The sequence below is a fragment of the Xenopus laevis genome, chromosome 3S (genome assembly GCF_017654675.1).
Source record: "Xenopus laevis strain J_2021 chromosome 3S, Xenopus_laevis_v10.1, whole genome shotgun sequence".
Classification (NCBI taxonomy): domain Eukaryota; kingdom Metazoa; phylum Chordata; class Amphibia; order Anura; family Pipidae; genus Xenopus; species Xenopus laevis.
The window spans coordinates 16,153,825-16,180,236 of record NC_054376.1 but is presented as its reverse complement, the minus strand read 5'-3'; the positions used below and the strand labels follow the sequence as shown (position 1 = coordinate 16,180,236).

General features: G+C 39.5%; 1 protein-coding gene across 2 annotated transcripts; it reads left to right on the top strand.

Moving 5' to 3' along the window:
- The first annotated feature begins 292 nt into the window (after nucleotides 1-292).
- On the top strand, nucleotides 293-16,384 carry cdx1.S (caudal type homeobox 1 S homeolog). Of its 2 annotated transcripts, XM_018254106.2 has the most exons (4): nucleotides 293-886; nucleotides 15,166-15,311; nucleotides 15,858-15,922; nucleotides 16,172-16,218. In XM_018254106.2, exons 1-4 carry the CDS (start codon nucleotides 454-456, stop codon nucleotides 16,215-16,217), a joined length of 690 nt encoding a protein of 229 aa, XP_018109595.1. In that variant the 5' UTR covers nucleotides 293-453; the 3' UTR covers nucleotide 16,218.
- Nucleotides 16,385-26,412: the final 10,028 nt, after the last annotated feature.

The window sequence follows — 26,412 nt, the reverse complement described above, 5'->3', positions numbered from 1 at the left end:
TGTCTTTAGAAAAAATCCTGCTATGTAACTAGGGTTTGTAACTTTAGCATAATAAAAAAAAAGGAAAAAAAGCTTGTGGCTTTGGTTTGTTAATTGACTTTATGGCATTGTCCAGCAGCTTTTTTTTCCCCTGGAGACACACTCGCACACACCGGGGTTATCTGTTAAGCAATTTGTACCATTTGAATTCACCTAGTGGCTTCCACTTTGATTCTTGCACTTGAGTTGTACCTTTGAAATGCAAAGCTGTCTTTCAATGCAAATCGTGGCCCTGGTAGCCCAATAAAAAGGCTCAGGACAGGGAGGTGCCTCCCAAAGTGATTCTAGAGAGCTGCCAAAGAAGGTGAAGGGATCAGTCAACCAGGAAGAAGTAGCTCAGAGCTGAAGGAAAGTCTACAGACTCAGGAGAGTGTTTGCCCGGGCACATTATGTGCACAGGATTTCTTGGCAAAGATGTACGTGGGTTATCTTTTGGATAAGGACAACAACATGTACCCCAATCCTGTTAGGCACCCTGGCCTCAATTTGAATCCTCAGAACTATGTACCTGCGCCCCCTCAGTATTCTGATTTCCCCAGCTATCATCATGTCCCTGGGATTAACAGTGATCCACACCATGGGCAGCCTGGTGGCACCTGGAGCTCTTATACCCCCAGCAGAGAAGACTGGCACCCCTATGGACCAGGACCTGGAGCTTCTTCAGCTAACCCAACACAGATCGCTTTCAGTCCTTCTGACTATAACCCCGTGCAGCCACCGGGATCTGGACTTTTGCCGCCTTCTATAAATTCCTCTGTTCCCCCTCTGTCCCCCAGCGCACAAAGGCGCAATCCCTACGAATGGATGAGGCGCACAGGGGTCCCCACCACCACCACCACCACCAACGGTGAGTACTGGAAAAGTTCCCTTAGAGTTGTGCCAACTACAAGTGACTATTTTACCTTACATCTCACATATGCACCATACAACCTGCCTGTAACAGAATCACATGTAATCAGGGCGAAATACATATAATAGGTAACTACAGGCAAGAATAGATAAATAGAAGGGATTTTGTTATAAAGTAAATTATTAATATGGAATTCCACGTGTGCCTGTGGTAACAAACAGGGATACAGTGAAGACCATCCTCAAAGTAATAGGCAGAAGAGCAAAGCATGCTTACATTGCTGGTTAGCTCAGTTAGTTAGAATGTGATACTAATAACACCAAGTTAGCAGGTGTGGACCAACTACCTTATTTTCTCTAACATTTATTCATTTTTAATTGACTCCATATAATACTATATGTGTATATATATATATACATATATACACTTACATAGTTAAATGGGTTGAAAAAAGACAAAGTCCAAGTTTAACCCAGCATCCATACACACACCCCTCCATACTTTCACATAAATTATATATCTCTACTAACTATAGAGTTTAGTATCACAATAGCCTTTTGATATTATGTCATATGGTGCACAGCACTACTTCTTTGTATTGCTATTTCTGATAGTTATTCATATCTGGTTGGGTCCAGGCGCAATCCACAGTAAGGCAAAAAACTATGGGGCAAATTTACTTACCTTCGATGTTGCGCCAGCGTTGGCTTTACCGCGAAGTTTCTCCAGGGTGCCGCTAATTCACTAAAATCCGAAGTTGCGCTCAGGGAGGCGAAAGGTAGCGAAGTTGCGCTAGCGTTAATTCGTCAAGCAAAGCGAAGTTACGCTAGCGATACCTAATTTGCATACAGCGCCAAGTTAAAGTACAATGGACGTATATATAGCAGCAAGTACATTACTCTTCAAAAGCTGAGAAAGCTTCATTAAATAAAATAGAGTTGTTATTTTGCACTATACATGTGCCCACTGTATAGTTTAGGTGCCATGTGCTAGGAAATGTAGGGTGGAAGGAGGGTACCCCAAAAAAAATTAACAATCTTTTTCAGCCCATCACCCTTAAAAAAGTAAAAGACGCCAGCATTTTTTGGGACTCAGAAAAAATGTAAACTTTTTTTGAAGCAAGCCATATCTACTCTATTTCACTTCGCCTGGTCTGAGGTGGCGAAGGCAAGTCTGGTGCAGGAGGAAATGTTCAGTAAAATGCACAAGTTAGTGAATTAGCGTAGTGAAGTCCCTTCGCCATAGCGCAACTTCGCCTGGCGTAAGGGTGCGAAGTAGCACTAGAGTAGGTCCACTTCACTAGCGAATTTACGCCAGTGCCCATTAGTAAATCGGCAAAGTAACGAAATGACGTCATGCTGGCGAATTTTCGCTAGCGTTAGCCACTTCACCCTTTAGTAAATTTGCCCCATGTATGTGTAACTTGGTCCATAGGATATAATGGCAAGGAAATTAAAATTACAGTTTACCTTTATTTAGGGGGGGCCCATGTGATTATGTCATGATATTTCTTTGGTGTTCAAATGGTTGATATGATTGTCATTGTGGCTTGAAGAAGGGGGTGGATATTTGCTAAACATTAATGTTGCCAATTTGACTTTTAACAATTTTTATAATAAATATTTAATAATATAATAATAATAATAATAAGAAGAAGAAGAAGAAGAATGAAGAAGAAGAAAAATATGATAAAGGAGTAGTGCTGTACACTATATGTATTACTACATACTGCAGTACAGGTATGGGAATTATTATCTGGAAACCTTTTATCCAGTAAACTCTGAATTACAGCAATTACAGTCTCCCTTAAGGTGGCAATACACAGAGAGATCCAAACAAGCGGATCTCTCCCACATATTCCCACGTTGAGGTGGGCGATATCGGATCGGATTTTTAACCCTGCCCAATCGACATCTGGCCAACTCTCGGCCTATATAAAGTAGATCGGGGAAGTCCGTTGGAGGGCCGCATACACGGGCCAATAAACTGTCGTCAACTTTTATCGGCCCGTGTATGTCTACCTTTAGGGTGGTGGCAGATGGGGAGATTAGTCACCCATCGATATATCTTCTATACTTCAGGCAACTAATCTCCCCGAAATGCCTTCCCGCCGGCAAGAATGTGAATCGCTGGTGGGATAGCATACGGATCGTTTTGGATTTCCGAAATCGCCCAAAGCAAAAAATTTAAATTTTTATAAATGGTTTACTTTTTTATCTCTGTAGTAATAAAGCATTATCTTGTACTTGCCAACTAAGATATAATTCATCCTTATTGGAGGCTACACAATCCCATTGCGTTTATTTAATTTTTAAAATAATTTTGAGTAGGCTTAAAGTATGGAGATCCAAATTTTTATATATAATAATGTCAATAGTTTGCTATTCTTGTGACAAAAATAGCTGTACTATAATATATATTTATAATATCAGTGGTTGGTTTGCTATACCTGTGACAAAAAGACTTTACAATCTGGGAAAATAATGCCTTGTTTACCAGCTTGCAATCTAACTGGGAGTGGTTGCAGAACATGTATATGGTTTGTATTTGCTTCAGTGGAGTAACTTGACTTGACTTGACCAGGTCCCCAATGCAAAAAAAGATAAAAATGCTTTGGTCTTTTTAAATCCAAAAAAGAACTGTACCTTAGCTGTACTACCTGCCCCTTCAGGGCACAGCAGATCTTTTGGGTGCATGAGAACTTGCTCTTTTGCAGCTGTTAGAAACAAGGGTACAAGACCCCCCTCACCTCTGGGTCATCTTCAGTCATGGGCTAATTTCCCAGAATTACCAGAATATTAGCAATGCTGCAATAGTTTTTGTGCATTTAAGGCAACAGTTACGCACACAAAGACAGAGCTACTCATAGTATACCACTGTGCTATGCTATTTATATAGTTGAAATGCCCCATATGCCATTGCCTGTCTGGGAATGGTTTAGTTTTATTCATTGACTTGATTGATAGACAAAAATAAATATTGGGGAGAAAGGCACTCCCTAAGTTGGGTTTAGTCTATGTGAGAAATTAACTAACGGCATCTCAAAATGATAAGAGCATTTATAGGGACAACACATTCTTCTGCACATAAAAAAGTTAGAGTTATTTATCCAGGGCACAATCTGCAGGCTGAACAGTCACAGCAACTCTAAGGGCCTCATATATCAAAAACCGAATTTCTCTGATAATTTTATTAAATGAAAGTCAGAGCTAACTAGATTCCACGATTTGACCTTATTTATTATTTAAAAAGCATGATTTAATAGAATCGGGGAAAAAACACAATGAAATCGAGTGAATATCCCAATGATGTGATTTTTTTCCAGAAAAGCCCTTATTTTTTGAATTTTTGCACGAAAAGTCCAAAATAGATGGATTTTCCAAATAGGATAGGGACCTCTCCCACTGACTTATATACAACCTCGGCAGGTCCGAGATTTTTGGATTCATACTTTTTCCATCCTCGTGGTATAATAAATCTCGGAATATTCAAGTATTTATTTCCACAAAAAATTCGTATTTTCTAGTAAAAAAAAAAGTTTTTTATATTTAGACTTTGCTAAATAACTCTTAAGTTCTACAAGTGGATAAAATGGGGAGTTCTGTTGTGGTGCATTGCAGTAGACTTGTTGACAATTTAAAAATATATACAGGCTTCACTGTTTAACTTTTTCTATTTCTGTATTTCTCATTTTTATATTTTTGTCATTTGAAGCTTCCCCATTAAATGTTCCTTCTTGTCTATGAGCGAAATAAATTCTTTTGTGCGCTCATTTTAAACTTCTATGCATTTTTTAAAAACTGTGTGCGCAAGTCAGAATAAATTCAAAATTCTTTGTGCGCACCACAGTTCGTTCAAAATTTGTGCACAAGCGCAGAGCTTAGAGGGAACATTGTCCCCGAAAGATTAAACTTGTGAGAAATGTCAAACAAACATGACACTTTGACACCAGACGGTTGTCCCCGGCCCTACTGTGTGCCCCAGCAGGCTTTCTGTCACATTATGGTGAGGTGTTAATGTGGTGGGTAATGTACACTAAATTCAGCATAGGACTTCTATGCGCTTCTAGGCTGGAGCCTCTTTGCCATTTGTTTACGTCTGTCGGTGTTTATAGCATACTCCTTTTGGTACATGCCTTTGCAAAGCTCTGGTGTATATTTTATCCATAATTATTGGGCTGAAACTACTACTAAAAAAACATTTGCTTAAAAATATATGTCTGATCACTGAACTGCCAGACTGAAACACTAGAGACAAGAACATTAAACTATGAACTTAAATTTTGGGAGAACGGTACAAAATAAAATAATGTCATTATATATACACATAAGCACCCCCCTTTGCAGCAGCACATTTGCTTACTGTTGATTTAGTTGGTAGTGATATCATTAAGTCATGCAATTGTGTGCAAACAGAAATTTTGCAGCCAGTTTACGCAACAAACCGGGCCCCTGTTCAGTCTATGCCAATTATTTTGACAAAAATAATACTGTAATTATACAGGGCCTGTCTCCTGGGAGATAAGATTATTCTCCGGGGTAAAATTTAGGCACCAAGTGTCCAGGGGTCACTTACCAGTGGGACATATGTCCAATAGGTAGAATCTCAAGTTAGTTCTATGAGCTCTACATTTAATTACATTTCTGTTGTATAGCTCATTGAATTCGAAAATCTCCCTTTATTCTCAAAGCCCCTCTTATCAGTGAAGTCTAGGGCTTGTCAATGAGATAAAACATGGCCGAGGTGGACTTGCTTGGTTTGATATGGGCAGGTCTTGAATGGAACTTGAACCTGACACTTACCACTGAAACTCCTGCTTAGTGTTTGGAGGCAAGACAATGGATTTGGAAACAAAGGCAATTCTGTAATTATATATATAAGAAAGGGACAGAGATTGCCTTTGGAATTGTATAAAGTGTCATTGTACAATTAAGAGGTGCCCAACTAATAGCCACTATAATGTGCAACGTCTTTCACCAAAGTCCTTCTCATAACAATAGAATTATAGTCACACGATCGAATACATTACATCTGTTTATAAGATGTGAGACAGTGAAAGGGTGTTTTGCTGTAATATGTAATACGTTTATAACGAGGAGTCAATAACCTCCAACTAGGCAGCTGCCATTAATCTACAACTCCCATGCACCATGGCAAATAGCTGGCTGGCAATAATGGCTTTTGTCTTAACAGCGACCCTACCCTTATCAGTGAGTGTGTTATAACATATCACATTTCATTACTTGTATATATGAATAGTAAGGTGTAGACAGTGTTAGTATACTCAAAGCTGTCCTTGTAAAATTCTTGTAAAATAGACCAATGGATTGCCTATAACCACTGTTTTCTATTATAATGAAAGGAATTAATATTGCTTCTGGCAATAAGGTGCCATCCATCATTCAACAGCATGATATGACAATATTAATTACATTCATAATAAAAGAAAATGGTGATTACAGGCAATCCATTGGCCACATTTTGCTGTTTATTATTTCTAAGCTTTACAGTTCTATGTGAAAGCTCCAGTAGGCTGATTTGGCTCTTTTGGTTAGAAACAACTGGCCTTTCATCTGAACTTCTAAGAACATCTACTATTAAACCCAAATTTAACCACTGGTGGCCAACAAGTGACCCTCTTTGCCACTTAATTTGGCTCTCCTATAAGTTGTAGGTGCTGACCAATCTGCAAGGAGCACTTGGATCAGTGACTAGGAGGGATTAGCCTGAAGTCAAATTCAAGTAGCACACACCTTGTTCAATCCTTATTAGTTTGGGTGCACCTCCCACAGTGTCCTTCCACACTAGCAAACACTTGTCAACAGTCGAAATGGGCAGCACAAGTCTTTATTCTTAGTGCTTCCCATTTGACTGTCTACAAGGGATCTGCCTGAAGGCCAGTTCGGTTATAAACTTTCCTAAATACACCTGAAAGCCTATCTTAAAAGTCAGGTAGAGTAAAATTTTGGGATGATATACTGTATATTTCTTGCCCTTAATATTCTTGAAACTATGATTGAATGCCTAATGCAATAAATCCATGTTTTGGTTGCACCTTTAATGGGAGCCAATAGGGTTGACACCTTTTTATGGAAAAAAATCCTGGCCTTCCTATATTCTTGCTGTTTTTCCTATTAATAACATTGGCATCAAGCATAATTTTTACTGGCCAGGCCGCTAAAATACCGGCCAGGTGGCAGCCCTAGAGGAAACCCAAGCCAGAGGAAAGCATTTTACAACCACTGATTTGTAAGCTTAGTTGAGCAGGAGTCACTGACCCATTCCTTATGAATTGCATTTTCTTGCGTAATTCACCCCAGTTCTGTATACCCCAGGTATACAGAACCCACCAGGCACGACACAATTACAAAAACCAGCTTCTGTATTGTGCATGGTGTGATGGGTGTAAAGTACTGGTAAAAAAACAGAAACTGTATTGATGTTTGTATTAAGCTGGCCATAGACGCAAAGATCCGATCGTACAATTCATCGTAAGATCGGACTTTGCCATCTCCCGACCTGCCACTAACCATTCAGATCAAATAAAGTAGAAAAGAACAGATCAGCGATGTTCTGTCCCAATAGCATTCGTACGATAGTTATGTCCAACCACAGCTAGTGACACTCTCCCTCTGAAAATCATACGATCGTCAATACGCGCAGAGATATTATCGGCAGCCGACAGAAATCTTTTAACCTGTCCGTTCGACCAAACGGCCGATCTCCGCCAGATGAAAAATGTCGGGACTCTCCACACATGGTCCGAAAATCGTACGAATCCTCGATTCGTACGATCAGATCTTTGCGTCTATGGCCAGCTTTACTCAGTTGATTAAGATAACATTTAAAGGTATATTATCCTATTTATAAGTTGGATGTATTTTCCATCTGATTCCTGCCTATCTGCATTCTTCTTTTTTCAAATGTTATGGATCATTATTTAGTTCCCTGTTCCACATAGTAGGTTACACACTGGCTTAAGGGGCCCATGGAAGAATGTATTTTCATAATCTGCTGAAAAGCAACAAATTGAATGCCATTCAATGCAGGAGCTATAGTCCCCATGAGTTAAAACTGTAGTTATTTTTAAAGCACAATATATCAGAATGATATATGAGCGGGGTTTCCATTGCTAGCCACAGGCCTTCCCCAATGTGACACATGCAAAGTTTTAGGATATTCTTGATCCAAACCAATATTTGTGCTATTGATTGATCCAGTTATGTTCTTAACTTGCCCGTGTTCTTAATTAAAACCTTATTACTGGGGTGAGGTGGCAACCCTAATATCAAATTTGTGTTTGGTATCAGGAAAAAATAGTTTTGGTAGCTAAAGCTAGGCTAATTCAAAAACTCCCATATTCATTTAATATCAAACGTTCCCTTAAATTGTAGGTGGATTGTGGAAGGTAAATATGGAGAACATGGGCATAAACAGTAGCATAAGCTGCTTGACCATCCAGCATTATATTATTACTGTATTTAATTTAAAAATGACCATTCAAAAGACAAACAAAGCAAAAATAGTTGTATTCCTGTTGGCCATTACTTTGTGTCACCCTGGGTAAGCACTGCAACGTATACTGCATTTGTGCAAATTTTATTCGGGAGATGAAAAAAGTTATATCCTAAGAGTGGCCTGAACTTGCCTGTGTAACCAGTGCTGGGCTAATAAAAGCATCTACGTCTGGCCCCCTAAGGAGAAATCTAAATGTTACGAGTTGCCCTTTTTCTGATGCAAATTGAGGGACTGAGAGGCTCCTTTACAGGAAGAAGGAGGAGAGATACAAGAGACTTCATACATTCAATTGTCCACTAGGCTTTGTCCTGGCCTATTATGGGGCGGAGAAACACAGGAAGGGCTTTGATCTGTCATACAATCCCTTTTCAGGGACATTCTTTCAACTGCTTTGGGGAAAATTCAGAGAGACATGCACGAGAAAGTAATGTAGGGCTAAATGATAAGTTTATTGCAGAGAAACCTCCTAGGGTTGGGCTGTAGGCAGTGTGTGTGATCATCCAGGGTCAAATCCTGAGCCAGATACCAGTTACTCTTTACATCAGAAATGAGATAAGGTGTTATTCTTGATCAGCAAATATATTGCCATAGTTCTTTTTTTTGCCCTGGCAATGTGACTGGGTACTGGGCAGGCATGATAATAAAATACACGGTTAAAATTCTACCTTAATGTTTAAGCCCTATAGCAGGTGTCAGGACATTTTCCTTTTGCTATTTTTTTACAGTATAAAAATATAAAAATCTGAGTTGCTCCCATTACTGGAGTTTTAATATTATTCTCATTAATAATAATCGGGTAAAGGTCCTGTAGTTGCTGTGCAAATAATCGCTATCATATGAATAAATAATTATAGCTACATACTTATGGCTGTTAGGTATACCAATCCTTACTTAATTGAAATTATTTATTTATTTTTTTAAGCAACTGTTTCCAAAAATAAAAAATATGGATTAACTGCTTTATTACGTTTTAAAATGAGCTATAGATTGTATATTGTCCCTTTGTTGCAACATCAGAATTTACTACATGCAAAGTCTTCTGTGCATAAAATTTGTTTTCAAGGGAAACCATTCACAGTTTAAACAAGGGTAAAGCTTTCATGTATTCCCCATAGACAACAGATAATGTGTCAGTATTTTAAGTGCACAGAGCATCACATATCTGTATATATCACATATCTGCCCTATTTAGACATTCTAAGACCTTTGAAGCTCAAGTCCCACCATCCGTTCCTGACTAAAGGTGGCCATACACGGGCCGAGTCGGCAGTTTATTGGCCCATGTATGGGGCCCCCCGACGGGCTTCCCCGATCGAGATCTGGCCGGAAGTCGTCCAGATCTCGATCGGATGGGACTAAAAATCCTGTCGGATCGCGGCCAAGGTGTATTGACATCGCCAAACGAGCGAAACTCTCAGTGTATGGCCACCTTAAGGCTAGTGGCAGATGGGGAGATTAGTGGCCCAGCAATAATCTCCACTTCTGAGCTCCCAATTGTCCCACTTTCAGCGGGACAGTCCCGCTTTTGACAGCTCAACCCGCAGTCCCAGATTTGTACTGGTAAATCCTGACTTTCTCTGCACTGAACAGCCAGAAAAAGAAACAATGTTTCTGACTTGATTGAACAGCCACCAGGTGCAAATAAGATACTTTGTAACAACTTTGAGATAAGCAAATAAGTAATTGTAACAATTTACATAAGGAGGTCCCTTGGGAAAAGTTAGACTTACAGCTTAAAGGGCAATTCACCTTCATTAACAAAACTGTAATAACTGGAAATAAAAATACAGAAATATGTTCAAACTTTCATAACCTGCCAAATTTTGTAAAATTAACATAGTAATTAGGGGGTGTGGCCACTAAAATGGGAGTGAGAAGAACATTTCGCTGTGCTATGACCGGCAAATTTCTTTTCAAAATGTTGGGAGGTATGCTAATCGCTCTGTTCTGCATTCCTGCCAGCTAAAATACGAATTGCCGGCGGGATCAATTCGAATTTCGGAAGTTGCCCGAAGTTGCCTGCTGAAACGGTTTTCCTTGAAAACAAAAAATGGTCTGCCACCACCCTAATGTTACAAAGACAGTTACAATATGTCTGTCAAGGTTCATTGTCAGTGCATTCTCTCAAACAACAGAAATATTGTCACTCACAAAAGAAGAAGTTCTATATTTGGTTGGTGCAGAATTGTTGTCTTATCGCAAGTAGTCAAATGAATCAACCAAACATAGGTTAACCTCGATGAAAGCCCTTATACCTGTTCTTTATGTAAATATTTAAAGATGATCTTCATGTGATGGGTCATACCAGTAAAATTCATTCAATTCGTTCAAGGTCCAGTATCCCTTCTCACATTGGTGCAAATAGCTTTGCAACTAAATTGTTATTGTAAATTGTTACAGCATGAATGCCAAGGTGTATTGAGTATATTGTCATAAACAACAAAACTTCTGTAACTGGCAAAAGAAGTTAAAATTATAATAAAATAATCCCCCCCACACACACACACACACAAGGTATGGGCTAATAGAGCTACTACTATACAGTATGTTTTGACAAGCCTGCCTGGAAGACTGGTCCTTGCTAGTGCCTGCCCTTATTTCTTTATACGGTGGCCCGCTCCCTAAAGCTGAGGGTTCAGGGCAGTGCACCTGGACCTCCCTTCAAAACTGGTGAGTTCTACAAGTACCTAAGAATTTTCTATGTATTCCTGACTATAATCAAAAATTTTTTGTGATTAATATTCAACCTGTTGGGGTAACAGCCATTGATTTTTTTTTTAATTGCCCCCCACCAGTGCTAGGACACCCACGCTGGGAGGGAGCTCCCGATTTGAGCAGCCATTTTGAGGCACATGCATACACATAATGAGTGAATGAGTGACAATTGTTTAAGACCGTGCTTTTAATTCTATATTGTATATTGTTTCTTTTATAATGCACACCAGTGATGAATCTGAGAAATCCAGAGGCAAAAGAAAGTAAAGTGATACATTTTATGTTCCCTCTATCATTCGCAATAATTATTCTTTAACACCAGTTTTTCCTTTAACTTTACCACTGATTGTAGGGATGACTTGTACCAGGCTCGTATTGGCAATCTGTGGATTCTGGCAAAAGCCAGGGGAGAGCTCCTCGATCTGACGAGATTTTTAAACCTGCCCAATCGGCATCAATAGTCGGACAGATATCGAATAGGGAAGCCCATCAGAGGGCCCTTTTAAGGCATTATGCTAATTAGGCAGATAATTTCAAGGTTGACCAATATATATAGCCACTCTAACATATTTATGTCCCTGTTGGGGTAGTATTCCTATATAGATCTGGTGTTTGAGCATTCATGGAACCTCCAGACTGAGGTTTGAATTATTTTTACTAAATAATAGAGTCAATGTACATACACTAAGTATGATTTCTGTGTAAATCAATTAAGGGCGGCTCCCCAAAGTCTGTACCAATTTGCCAGCTGTCTGCATCTGAGATAGGAAATTAATATCCCTGCTTATCACTAGGATAGTTATAAATCATTATACATCAGAGGGCTGCAGATGAAGTACCTCATTAATGTGGATAAATAAACAGATAGCTTGCGTGGATATTGAACCAAAAGCCGCATGGTAAAGTTGCAGTTTCACTGGCTCACAGCAGAACAAAAATGCAATTAAGACCAGAATTGCAGTAAGGAAATTGCAGTTTTGTCTACTGATAGTGAAAATGAAAATGGCGTGTGCTTTAAAGGGATAAAATCATTAAAATAAAATACAATTAAAAAAAGTCAATGTTTGAATTCCTGCTGAGGGTAACAGCATTTGTGCAACTTTCCACTTCTGTCTTTGCATTCCTTAGCACAGTTTACGTGACTTCAAAACTTAGAGGCCTTAATAAAATTAGACAAGGAATTTATAGTAATGCGAAAACTATTACAGGTATGGGATCTATTATCCTGAATGCTTGGGACCTGTCCTTAATTTGAATCTTCATACTTTAAAGGAGTTATTTATCAAAAAATTTTTAAATAAAAAATTCCGACCAAACTAGAATCCACTATGTGACCTTATTTATAATTAAAACAGCACAATTTAATAGGATCAGGGACAAACTCAATAAAATCGAGTGAAAACCCAGAATTCTTTTTCAGAGTTTTTTCCGAATCGTACGTTTTTCGGGTTTTTTCCTGAAAAGCCAGAAGCTTACAAATAGCAAAGTGACCTCTCTCATTGACAACCTCGGCAGGTATGAGAGGCCGGATTTTCGGATTCTGACTTTTTCCATCCTCGGGGTATAATAAATCACGAAAAATATGATGTTTTTTTTGGCATTCAGACTTTAATAAATAACGCCTTAAGTGTACTAAAAGATAATTTAAACATTGAATAATAATAGGATTATTAGGATAATAGCAATAGGATTGCTTTGCCTCCAAAAATGATTCATTATCATTTGTTAGAATCAAGAACAAGAGATGGGCAGCCCGTAATTCGGAGCTTTCTGGTTAATGGGTTTCTGGATAACAGTTTCAATACCTGTGCAGGGTAAACAAAATCAAGGTATGCTTTAGAGCCACAACATACTGGCCAATTTGTGGCCACTGAACTACATAAAAAATAAATACAGCTATGGGACCTGTTATCCAGAGCTTACTGGATAACGAGTTTCCTGATAATGGATCCCATGCCTGTATAGAAAAAATCTGTGAAATTCAACTTTTGACAATGCTTAAAAAAACGGCTCCAGGACCAGGGGAGAGATTTAAACTACCTGGCACCTTGACTCCAGGGGGTATATTTATTAAAGAGTGAAGTTAATAGTGAAGTTCCGCCACTAGAGTGAAATTCCACCACTTCCCATTCATTTCTATAGGGGTTTTAAAAGGCATATTTATCAAAGGGTGAAATTTCACTTTCACCGATTGATAATTACGCCTTTCAAAATCCCATAGAAATGAATGGAGAGCTGTGCAATTTCACTCTAGTGGCGGAACTTCACTCTTTGATAAATTTACCCCCAGGTTCCAGTATAAAGGCCTGGTATAAGATGACTGCACATGTCAACAAAAAAGACGAATCTATAATTATATGGTAGATAAACTTTCTATCAGACTCCTGTCATCCTTGTGTGTGGCAATTACGTATTTCACCTCTGATTTATCACCATGTTAAAGGCCTACTATTTATCTGTGCAAACACACCACAAATAATTTTTTTATCGTTTGTGTAAATGCTGCTATACATTGTATTGACTCAAAAGTGCAGTTGCCAACAGTCTTGACAGACTACAATGGTAAAGAAAACATGGAATAATTTTGTTACACTGGATAATGTTAATTTATGAAATTGTGATGCAAGATCTGTTTCTTAATCATAAGTCTTTAGAGGCTCATGCTTCATTATTGAGGTTTGTAAATCCTAGTTTTATTCTCCAAAAACAGTTGAGAGGTTTTTATTGAAGGTAAAAGTAAAGTTCACTCTGGAGAGCCAAATTCGATTCAGTGTATTTTATTTAAACACACACATCTGTGTTTAAATAAAATACACTGCATCGAATTTGGCTCTCCAGAGTGAACTTTACTTTTACCTTGGATATTTGGTGGCTTGGACGGTGCCACTGACTCTGTTGGATAGAGCCCTGATACCTTTGGAGTGAGGGACCACCCGACAATCAATCGAATTACTTGAGAGGTTTTTATTGACTTATCTATAATGATAGGAAACATTGTTTGTCAGGGGCAGTGGCAGTTGATAGTCCTCTTCCTTCTAACCAAACCTTTTCCCAATTTTTAGCCCACTGGTCACCTAAGCCCCTGAGTGGTGGACCCTGAAATCAAGTAAAATGTGGCAGCTTGGTTTATTAATACCAAATATTAATAGCATTAACATATAGATACTAATAGCCACCAATAATGATATTTGTTAGTTTGAACTAAGCCATAACTGTGTACATAAGCCCATGAAGGCTGCAGGCAAAGCCTCAGCCCCCTAACTTCCCCACCACACGAGGTTATTCATACATCAATCACAAACCTAGCCTTAGGTCTTTCCTTCACATATACGTCACCTATGCTTCCACTTTAGCCATTCCATGTTCTCAGCTACCCCCTAGGGCAGCATACTCATGCCTCTTAATTCATACCACCGGATATACCCCATGTACCCTCTGATAAGTGCAACAAGATGGAGGGAAGGTGCCTGCTCCCACATAAGGTTTTCTCTATTAAAAAGGACTAAACACCCTTAAACTTATACCCCTAGGGTATTAGTTTTGTTGCCCCTGATGTTCCAGCTATTAGGCTAGTGACACACAGGGAGATTAGTTGTCAAGTGATAAATCTTTGCTGCTTCAGGCGACCAACCTCCCCGAAAGTGGGATGGCATTTGCCTCGCTTCATTTTCCAAAATTTCCTTGCAAGGCTACATCGGGTGACATAGGGTAGGAGCAGACGGGGAGTTAATTAACCCAGCGACAAATCTCCCCTACTTTGGGTGACTAATCTCCCCAAATGCCTTCCTGCCCGCAAGAATATGATTCGCCGGCGGAATCCTGCCGCCGATTTGTATTCTTGCCGACGGGAAGGCATTTTGGGGAGATTAGTCGCCCGAGGTAGTCTCCCCATCTGCCACTACCCTTAGAATTTGCTCCCAAAGAGTTGTCTTCTTTGTTACTTTTACCAAGAACACTGGCAATAAAGTAAAGCAATTTTGTCACCCAATATAATCTAACATGTTTCTGTTATCAGTGATAACATTTGTTCTTCTTGTTTTTAGGTAAGACAAGAACAAAAGATAAGTATCGTGTAGTTTACACAGACCACCAGCGCCTTGAATTAGAAAAGGAATTCCATTACAGCCGCTATATAACAATCCGCAGGAAGGCAGAACTAGCAGCTGCATTGGGGTTAACGGAACGGCAGGTGAGTCATTCATAATTCTTATTATATTTGTATGACACATACAATTCAATATTTAAACAATTAAAAAATGAAAAACAAGGGACACTAGAAAAAAGAGGAGATAAGGAGATGATACTGTAAACTGAAACCAAATATTGCTGTAGAGAATAAATCATATTATCTGTCGAGAAGCAAGACTGTTATACTGGATGGTGTGGTTTGGAGTTATTTTATACAAAGCACCCCATTTTTTTACATTATTACATTTGGGGGCAGTCATATTATTTCATCTTTATGTAAAATTTTTATAATAGCGGGTAAGGTCTTTTTGTAGTAAGTGATGTTTTTCATTAAATGATTTTTACCAATTTATTAAGTAAGATATTATGTGACCTTGTAGCACCGGCTTGGCCATGGCCCATAATAGATTTTGGTCATACTTTTTTGGTCATACTATTTACTGTTTTGAAGGTTAATGAAATATCATCTTTAGATGCCAATGCAACAGTGATACTGAGACTGAATTACCCTAAAATCTTTCATTTTGCCTGTTACATGAAAATAAAGCCAATGGAAAGCACTATTTTATCTTCATTAGAGAAATGCTGCACAGTTAAATGGCCTTCAACTAGGTAAGGTTTAAACTAGACATTAATGTGGTAGAGTTGTATTTATTGAACATTTTAATTTTGCTGCTCAAAAGAATAGCTAAAGACAAGTGATAATTGACCTACCAAGCCCACACTGTGTCAGAGCAACCAATATAGCAATCATATTTACTCTCAATAAAGGTTTTAGAGTACACAATGGGACTTTTACTGTTTCCAGATACATAGCTGCTCCTCAAAAACTTAGAGGTCTTGATGTGCTTCTTTTCACAGGTCAAAATCTGGTTCCAAAATCGTAGAGCAAAAGAAAGGAAGGTAAACAAGAAAAAAATGCAGCAGCAAAGTCAACAGGCCTCAACAACCACTCCAACCCCACCATCAGTTGGTACCACTGCCGGAATGGGAGGCCTCTGTAGTAGCAGCAGCAGCAACAGCAACTTGGTATCTCCATCATCAATGCCTATCAAGGAAGAATATCTTTCGTAAGGTATTGGATGTCTGTGAACCGTTTTCGAGGACTTTCTTCCAGCCAGTTTTCTCTAAGGAGAACCATCAAATTAGTTCCCCCAGCTACAGGATCCTGCAAGGTGAAATACAATGCTGGATCTAGCAGCAGTTATGGGTTTACAGCTGTAGGCATATAGCTGGCAATTGTATCACTGCAGAGCAGACAGTTTCATGCCCTCCATGTATTGGACGTTTATCTTATCTTCATTCGTGTTACTGAATATTTAAATGAAAGTCCTAATTGAAAAGATTGAAAAGATGTATTTTGTATGTGCCATATATTTTTTTCTATTTGATAAAAAACGTGTTTTGTATAATTTCCAAGCAGGGCATCTTCATAAGTGGTAAAGTAGAGTTTTATTTCTTGATCACAGGGGACAACCTTGTCTTGTATTATAATCTACAATCTCCATATGATTCCAACTGAACCAACATCACACCCAAAGCATTGGAAAAACAAGACTGATTCCTGTCTTATTACTAAAAACAATATGTAAGAAATGGAGTGCTAAAATGTGCTCCAAACTCTTCATCTACTTGTTCTGATTTGTATATATTGTGTATAGTTACTGTTTATAAAATGCATCTAGACTAAAGGGTGCACACATTTTTTGACTGACAAGGAAAGGGGGACAGGGCTGTGACAGGTTGGAGTACATGTTATCCTAATGGGATCTTCCTAACACAGAGACAATATTTTCGAGAAAACTATTCCAGAAAGTCCATTGCTGTTACCAGTTTTAATGACCCAGTGAGAATATTCATGAAAAATATGTTCTTCTCTTTATTCCTTACATTTCTCTTCAGTCACACACAACGAAACAAAGATTGTCCATTTGGCAATTTTTTTTATCACTCTGCTTGTTTGAACCAAGATTAATCAGATTATTATCATGCAGGTAAAGAAATGAGTCCATTGGTTGGTGTAAGTATTCATGAGATATGCACCCTGCTTGGATACCCAGTGAGCTCTGTACTCAACTAATATATCTATTTTCTTAGTAGCTAGTCAATATCCATGGTCAAAGAAGCAGCGACTGAATTCAAAAATTAGAGCAAGCAGCTGTTTTACACATTTAGAGCAGGTTCAAAGATCCTATGTTTGGAATTATTTTATATATATATATATATATATATATATACAGTATATATATATATCCAGTCTTCTGTGAAGGTATTACTGGACCAGTAGGCAACCATTGTCTGCTTAGCATCCTGGCCACAGAATTATTATGTCCTACAGTTCTTTTGTTGTGTTTGTAATTATTTAAGGCAGAAGGAAGCATGGGCAAAACATCCTTGGTGCTTGTCATGGCATCACTCTAGCTGTCTATTGCCAAACTGGGCCATTATTGAAATTAATGACATCAAGTCATTCCAGCCCATAAGGCCACAAGACCAGCAGTTTACCTTTGAGAGGACCCTAAGAGTCAGGGACTTCTTTAGGCAAAGCAAAATCTGTATACAGAATTAAGGGGCCTTGTCTCGTATGATGAGTCAAGTATCCATGCAATATAACCGCATATATGGAATACAATTTTGTAGTGAGCAGTTACTACATGCCTGAGTATTTCCTGGTCAGCAATGACCTGATATATGCTCCGAATTGGGCCGACGGTCTGCATAAAGGTTAAATGAGTGTTTCAAGGGCCATGTGACATAGTATATAAAGTTCAGTAAATAAATATTCAGCATACTCTACATGTAAGCCTTGCTTTGTAAATAATTTCAAAGAAATATGTCAAAAGACTCAAACAGGAACGTCATTGAAGATAAACCCTGTAATATTTTGATTAATATTGTAAATTTTAATCATAGAGATGAACCGTTGAAATTTACTCAATAGTTGGTTTATGAATTCATATGACCATATAAGACCCTTTGAATGTCAGTAATATGGGACAATAATATTCATAATAATCCCTCATATTCAATAACTTCCTTAACCAGACATAGTGCATTTTTGTTTATATATGGGCTAAAACTGGAACTTTCTGTATTTTATTGGGGGGGAAGGGTGGATTTTCTCTGCATTATAAATGTTAATTTTGTGATCTCTTTTTTCTGTTACCTTTTGAGATCAGAGAATAAATCTATTTATTTTTTTGGTGTAAATTTTACTGTCAAGATTTTTTTTTCTTGTTATGTCTGTTATTGTGTGTTTCATCTTGGTATGTGTGTTCTCTAGATGATTTGGAAATGGTAGCATAAATGTGAAAAATTAAAAAAAATAACACAAGCTGTTACATTCAGTGTCCAGGCATAAAAAGCCTCAAAAGCCTCACTTTCACTTAATTAGACACATAACATAACATAACGATTACATGGCTGTGCTATATGTAATAAGACCAATGGTGAAATAAGAAAGAGCTGATGGATATTGTCCTTGGCTGTGAAAACCAGAAATTTGTCTCTTAAAGTTACAGGGAGCAGCTTTCTTTCCACCCCAGGTAACTGGTGGGGTGCTGACACCTAAAGCAGGTTTCTGAATTTGCCTTATTGGCACAGCACCCTTGGGATTAATTATACCTTAGTTAGTATCGACCACAAGGTACTTTTTTATCATTAAAGCAAAAAAAGCAAATAATTTTTTAAAATTTTAATAATTTGCTTATAATGGATTCTAGGAGGAGACAGGCTCACACAGGGCCAGAGAGTCACCGGGAAAAAACCCTTGTGGGCCTGGCTGGCCCAGACCTACTCCCTGCATGCCTCTGCTTCTGACCTCTCTACCCACTCCCCCCATGTGGCCGCAAGAAGAAAATGGGTTTCTGGATAATGGATCTCATACCTGTATGATTTTTTAGACTTGTATTTGTTTTGCAGACTCTACTGGAGGTGGGACTGGGTCTACATGGGTTTTTCCGGTGTTTTTTTCCAGTCCAACCCTGATGTTTCTCTATTCATATAACAATAAGATGTTAAAGCCTCCCCTTTCTTATTCATTCTCCATTCTCACTTCATCGGGGCAATGGCAGATGGGAAATGTTGTTGCCTAATCCCTTGTTTCCTCTCCAGCGCCTAACATGGGTATCGCCACTCTAGAAACATACACAGCCCATACAGCTTACCTCTGGGGTGAACTATATGGGCCTGTTTGGCTCTTTGGGTACCTGCAATGCAAGTTCCTGTTTTGAATATCAGTTAACACATACCACATAGGACAGTGTGTGTGGTTTTTTTTTTAATCCAAATTTACTATGGAACTCTTGTTATAGGTGGGGCATTGCACTGGTCATCAAGGGGCACCTTTACACACACCATGGACATATTTCATACATTTTGCTGCTTGACATCAAACAAAGATTCATAATAGCCCTTTTTACTGTCAATAGGAATTATATAAAAACTCCACATCTAATCTTTTTCCATTGAGCTCTGCTCATTTTTGTTTTATAAGGTTATTTGGGTGCATTGTCAATGTTGGAGATAACTTTTATTACAGGCAGCAGACAGGTCTGGACTGATTTGACCCAAATATCCCCTCACCAGCCCAATATAAAGTGTCTGCCTATGGCATCTTACAGCAGCCCCTCTGGCATTTACCAGAACTTATCAGTCTGGGTCACGGAGCAGGTAACTAGTTGGTTGCTGCTGGTGATCTGGGGGGGGGGGCAAAACAGGGTTTTGAAGTAAGAACTGTGTCTTTGTTATTATTTCAGTTGACATTATTGTGAGTAGGGTTGCCACCTTTTCTGGAAAAAAAATACCGGCCTTCCTATATATTTATCTTTTTTCCCTATTAATAACATTGGGAACAACCATCATTTTTACCGGCGAGGCCGGTAAAATACCGGCCAGGTGTCAACCCTAATTGTGAGGCATCTTTGGGGGTTGCTTCCATAGAAAAGGAAAACATGGTGAGCAAAATGCCTTGCAATTAAATGAATGCTCAGCACCAATCCTGGGGCTGCTGCTGCCCCCTCTCTCCCAATCTGCTTTTCCAACTGTATTATTGGAGCAGGTCGGGGGGGGGCATAGCAGCATTAATGTTAGGGAGGGGCATGTGTTAGGGAGGGGCATGTGCAAGGCAACCTAAAGAAATAAGTGATTTGTGCATGCCTAACTGAAACACACATTGGAGTTTACAGACAAATTCACTATATAATATGCATCTGGTTAATATTCTAAACCCCTTTATTGCACCTGTAATAGCTTGTTGTAATACCTACAACAGTATTTTTTGAGAACATTAGGAGAAAATTTCAGTGTAAATTCCAGGAAAACAATGTAAAATTAGGTAAAAGTACCCACTGACCTCCCCCCCAAAAAACCCAATAAAATGCAGGAAAACTTAAATTTAGGGTATAACCAAAGCTGATCCAGCTGAGAGCCATGGATGCTGCTCATATTTGCACCATATCTGTAAAATCAATCGTCATATTTATCTGTTAATTCCATGGTGAAGTACATGGCAGGTTTAACAAATATATGGCATACGACTTTTTCATAAGTCTAGTGGTATTATAGTATCATTTATTGTGCAAATAAAATCCATAACTAGATTTTAGTTTGGCTCATTTCCTTTAGTTCTTTATTGCCGCAAATGATTCTATACTGGAATCAGTTCACAGCCATCTCCTCCTAGCTGCATATCTGCCTTTTATATGAGGTTGACTTAAAAGAACTTTTAAGTGGCGTAAGCTACTCTGCACTTTACTTTTATTTTATTTTTTTATGTTTTTATGTTGTTGTATTTAAATCTGTTCTCTTTCTACTTGACACAGTCTTTTCTGACATGGTACTGATGGCTTAAAGACTATTAGTAGGAGATGACCTCAGGTAGTGCTTAATTAGAAAACAATGGCAATAACAGAACAAATTTGAGCTTTAAAACGTGGTCGTCAGGGTTATTGAACCAGCCACAAAACATATATGTAATTTCAGGTTGTCCCTAAACCTTGAACTCCAAAACTATAAATGAAAGATGATTTGCAATGGTGCTGAGATAATGTTCATATTAAGTTTTTTTAGGTAAACTACTGCATTTTAATTCTTTTGGTTATTATACTAATAAATATATACAGCATCAGTGGGTGCTGGGAGTTGTACTTTAATTGATGAGTGATTGGAAGGACACATATATACTGTAGTGGACTTTCCCTGCTATACTTTCCCCTTTCTTCCTACCTGCAACTACTGTCCTGCTCCCTACCCTAAACTAACAATATTTCTTTAACAAAAAAAAGCAGAAATGTTAATTATTGCATCGCAGTGTATAACATTTGTATGTGGGGGGGGGAATGGGACAGGTGTGATATGGGCACTGGTGTACAAAAATAAATAAATAAAAGGAAAGAGGGCGAAGAACAAGGTCAAATTCTAAACTGTTTGGATTCTGATCAGTTTCCCAGAACCCCATCTAATCAGTGTTTATGACTCTTAACAGATTGAATATCTTAGTGCCATAAACATAAAACATTCCAAGATATTGGTGGGAGCAGCTGGTAGAGGAGAGAACATCCCATAATAGACAAACGGTAAGTCCCAGCAGGCGATGGATCTCTCAGTTGGCTTGTCAGGACACGTAGAGAACCAAATGTTCCTATTCATACATTGATACAAGGAAGAAGAAAACATTGAGATAAAAGTAAAAACTTTGCTTGCTTAGAACAACTAAAATCAGATTGGGGTACATTCCCTAGTTATACCACAGCTCATAACTTAGTCCAGATATATTGACAGTGTTGCTCCAGCTTCATGTAAATTTTGCTTCGTGGAGGGCTGCACAAGGGTGAACAGCGGTTGTAATTAGAATGACTTAGTAATATAAGGCACAGGGCAAGATGAGGACAAAAGTGCAAGATGGCAGCAGCAGAGCAAGATGGCAATTGGAACTCTTTTTTTATTATTGCTGCCCAACTTGTTGTCTGTGGGACATCAAACTATCTTAATAAAAATAGTGACACCCATGAAAGTTCATTTGCATCAGGCCACACCATTTTGGTGGACACTGTTATGATAGAAGACACATCAGAAAACACAGTGCCCACCAGACGGCGAGTGCCATAGTGGTCATGTAATTGAAGTAGTAAAACACAAAGCCAGAGATTATGTACAAACGCTTTATGACCCTGTCTATGGATGAATAACTTCTAGGGAGCCTGACCAGTAAACCCAATCACAGCAACATAACAATGGGGCATATCATGGTGGGAGGTCTTGGGCAAAAGTGATTCTGATTAAAGCAGATTAACATTTTGGTCCCCTTTATTTACTGATAATCGTCTGACCCGGCATGGAGGGAGCGACTCAGAAGTTACTGTCATCCTGCATGGCAAACATTATATACTTTCAGCTGTTGTTAGGATACAACTTCCAAACCCAATGACAGCCTTCGGCTGAATTGCGTAATCAAGATCGGATTAAGGCTAATGGCAAACAGGCCCGAATCTCTGCCTGCTGAAAAACATTGTGCAAGAGTTTGCATTTGGGTGCCCAAATCAGCTACAAGTGCTTGCACCCAGTCTAAGCAATGAATCCAGGTGCAAGCAAGGTAAGGGGCTGATTCCAGTGTGTGGAGCTGATTCTTGGCCTGCAGTGTTGGACTGGGGGTGGCAGAAAATCCTAGATAAGGGTGGGCAAGTTGGGCAACCCCCACCCCCAGCTAAGCTCCCGAATGGGTACCCAGCCCCACCCCTAGCTAAGGGCCCCTGGAACACCACCCAACAACATCTACCCTCTAGTGCTGATGGTTATCGTTGCTGAATATCTCTTGCGATGTTCCAGGCCCCCACACTACTCCACTGAATGAAACTGCCTGCTAATGTGCCCAGACTGTCTGTGGGGCATAACAGGACTAGCAGGGCCCACCAGGTTTTACTTTCAGTTCTACAGCAGGTCAGTCCAATTGTCTTGGCCAGCATTTTGCAACAGGGTGAGTTTCAGCCCTGTGTGACATTAACCTTGAGGAGATCTCCTCCCTGACACATATTAAAATTCTAACAACTTTCCAATATACACTGATTACATGTACATTTAACACACAAGTGTTTGTTTATTCCTAACAATGCCCCCCCCCCCCAGTTCTGTTAGCTGGCTTCTTCTGCTTCTTTGTTTCAGGAGTCAAAATCAGGAGAACAGAGAATAAAAAAACAGCTAGACACATACAGCTTTCAATAGGAAGTACATTTCGAAATAACTTTAAAACCATTGAAATTTTTTAAAAATGAAAGTATATTTGAAGGTTTTGGACAAAGGACCCCTTTAACCTACAATTTAACCTCTCAGCCCCCTCTGTTGGATTCCAGGAGAATAACAGCAGAGCCAAAGGGCAGAGACACACGGGAGATTCTGGGAGATATAGTCACCCGGTGATAAAACCCCTCTTCTTCTGGGCGACTAATTTCCCCGAACTGCCTCCCGCCGGCTAGAATCTAAATTGCTGTCGGGATAGCACACGTAATGCTTAATTTTCCAAAATCGACAATGTTTGCTCGTGAGGCAACATTGGGCAACTTCAGAAAACGAATCGCACCGATTCACTTTCTAGCCGCCCCCGGAGGCAGTTCGGGGAGATTAGTCACCCGAAGAAGTGGTGATTTATCACCGGTTGACTATATCTCCTCAAATCTCAGCGTGTCTCTGCCCTAAATATGCAACAGAATCAACTGCATTATCTCATGAATGTTGAATTAATGGATATTTTTATATAAAGAGCTGTTATATGCTTTTTTTCACAGTAGACAAAGGAGAGAGAAAATTAGTTTATTTCCTTCTGTTAAATGAGGAGCCAGGAACTGCGGCACGAGGACTGTGGAATATCACAGTGAACAGTTGGTGTTGCTGATAAACTATCTGCCCCTTCACTGTGCAAACAATCAGGGCAAAGGTCCGTCGATTTGCATGATCTTCGCAAGGTGTGTGTGACACCAAAGGCTGCTGGGAAAAGCAATAAATATATATACACTAATCCTCTCTTTTTCATCTCCACCCACAGAAAAATACCCAGGTCATTCAGAGAAGGGGGAGGAAGGTCGACTTTAATCTCCCAGTCTCCAGAAACACCTGACGTTACCTGCGATTACCATCAGGGACCTTTTATCAGGCTCTCCTGATTGCCAATAACCTGCTGCTGAGATACCTCAAGCCTATCACCCAAGAGCTCAATCGGCCAGGCTCCTATGGGGAGGAGGCTAACACCACCAAGGCTACACACTTCAGTCAATGTTGGGTGGCATCTATCAAGCGATTACTTACTTCAACTCCATAAACTCAAGTGGATTGCCCTCCTAATCAGGTCCTTTAAATTGAGCTTGATTATAAAAGTGTGCTTGACAGGTATAGGCACTGATTGTTGTGTTTATTTTTTTTAAACACTGAAGTTGAGTGCGTCATGTTTTGTGTTTCCATGGGAGGCCAGTAGATAAACGGCAATATAAAGTAATAAATATAGGTGAGAAGAATTAGGCCTGGGATCGTATCACCCGGTGACTCCCTGCTCTCTCGCCTCTATCAGGCTTATCTTTTTGTCTTTCGCAGCAATGCTGTCTGTCTGTCTGTATGGAAGTCATTCTCCTTAACCCCTGACTGATATAAACCACAGTGAGCACTGGTTTATAGGGTAGGATAATATATAATATTAAGTTACTGCATACATGAACCCAGCATGGGGCCACAGGCCCTGACATTGCAAGTAGTGATGAGCGAATCTGAACATTTTGCTTCACTGTAAATTGCGAAACGGTGAAAATTCAGCAAAATGCATTACAGTCTATGGGCGACAAATTTTTTTGTGACGCAACAAATTGCACGACAAATTTTTGACGCACAACAACTTTTTTCACCCATTAGAGTGTATGGACGTCATTTTCGTGGCAAAATTTTGCTCATCACAAGAGCCCCAAACAGACTCCAATAGGCCCAATAAATATTGACTTTCTATAGCATTTCACAGCAGCTCCTCAGGAATTTACCAGAACCCACAGACTGCCAGTCTGGGCAGGGCTGAATTTAGGTTTGATGCTGCCCTAAGCACCGGACCTAATCATGCCCCTTACGTCATGCACGTGACATCAGCACGGTGTATGTGATGTCATAGCGACGTGCGCGTGACGTCACTTCTGAGTGATTCCTCTGCCCCCCTACCCCTCGCCCCTTACCCCTCACCCCCCTATCTCCATCACCGGATTTCCCTGGGCTTCTGCTAAATTTATTCCTAATACATTTCAGGCTATTCCTTCGTAACACAATGTACAGAGGACGCCTGGAAAAGGAAATATTTATGAATGAGCAAATTATGGCCTTACATATACTATTTAAAGGAAATTAATGAGAGAAAAATCATATTTATAAATAGGCTATAATAAATACCTACTGCAAATAATTCCTATTGATTAAGTTGCCTTTGAAGACTGAACTTGGGGAACCTTGCCCTACATTCAAATGGCACAGACATCTCTATCTGTGTTACTCGTCATTGCTTGTGTTTTCCTTATGTACCTGCAGCAATGTATAACCTTTGCACGTTTTGGATTTATTTTTGCTGTTATGTAATCTCCTAGTCCCTTTAGGCTGATTTAATGCAAGATGTGGGAAATTCTGCAAATGTTGGTGTTGATGTCAGCTGCTGTCTTTTTAAACCCACAGAGAAAAGAGGATTGGTATATAGTTTTATATTAGGGATCTATTTATTGTTGCCAATTCCTATATCTTTATGAGACAGAAGCAAGGTGAAATAACTTCACACATTCACGCTTATGGCTGACCACTGGGGCTGCTGTCACAGGGTCCTCACAGCCACCTCGGGCCCCTGCCGTAGCAGCAACCCCCCTCTGCCTCCCTGGCCCCCTGTCCCCCCCCCCATGCATAACTTGTTCTTTTTGTGGCTGCAATTGGGGCTGCAGGGAGCAGTGCCCAGGTTTCCTGGCTAGGGAATGGTTTTGGATTGGCTGAGGCCCACCACATTTTTTCCCAGTGTCCTGCTAGGCCAGTCTGACCCTGCCTTAGCAGGAATGTTTGTGTGGAGGAAAACAGAAGCATTATTAAATGTTATATTTATCATTTGA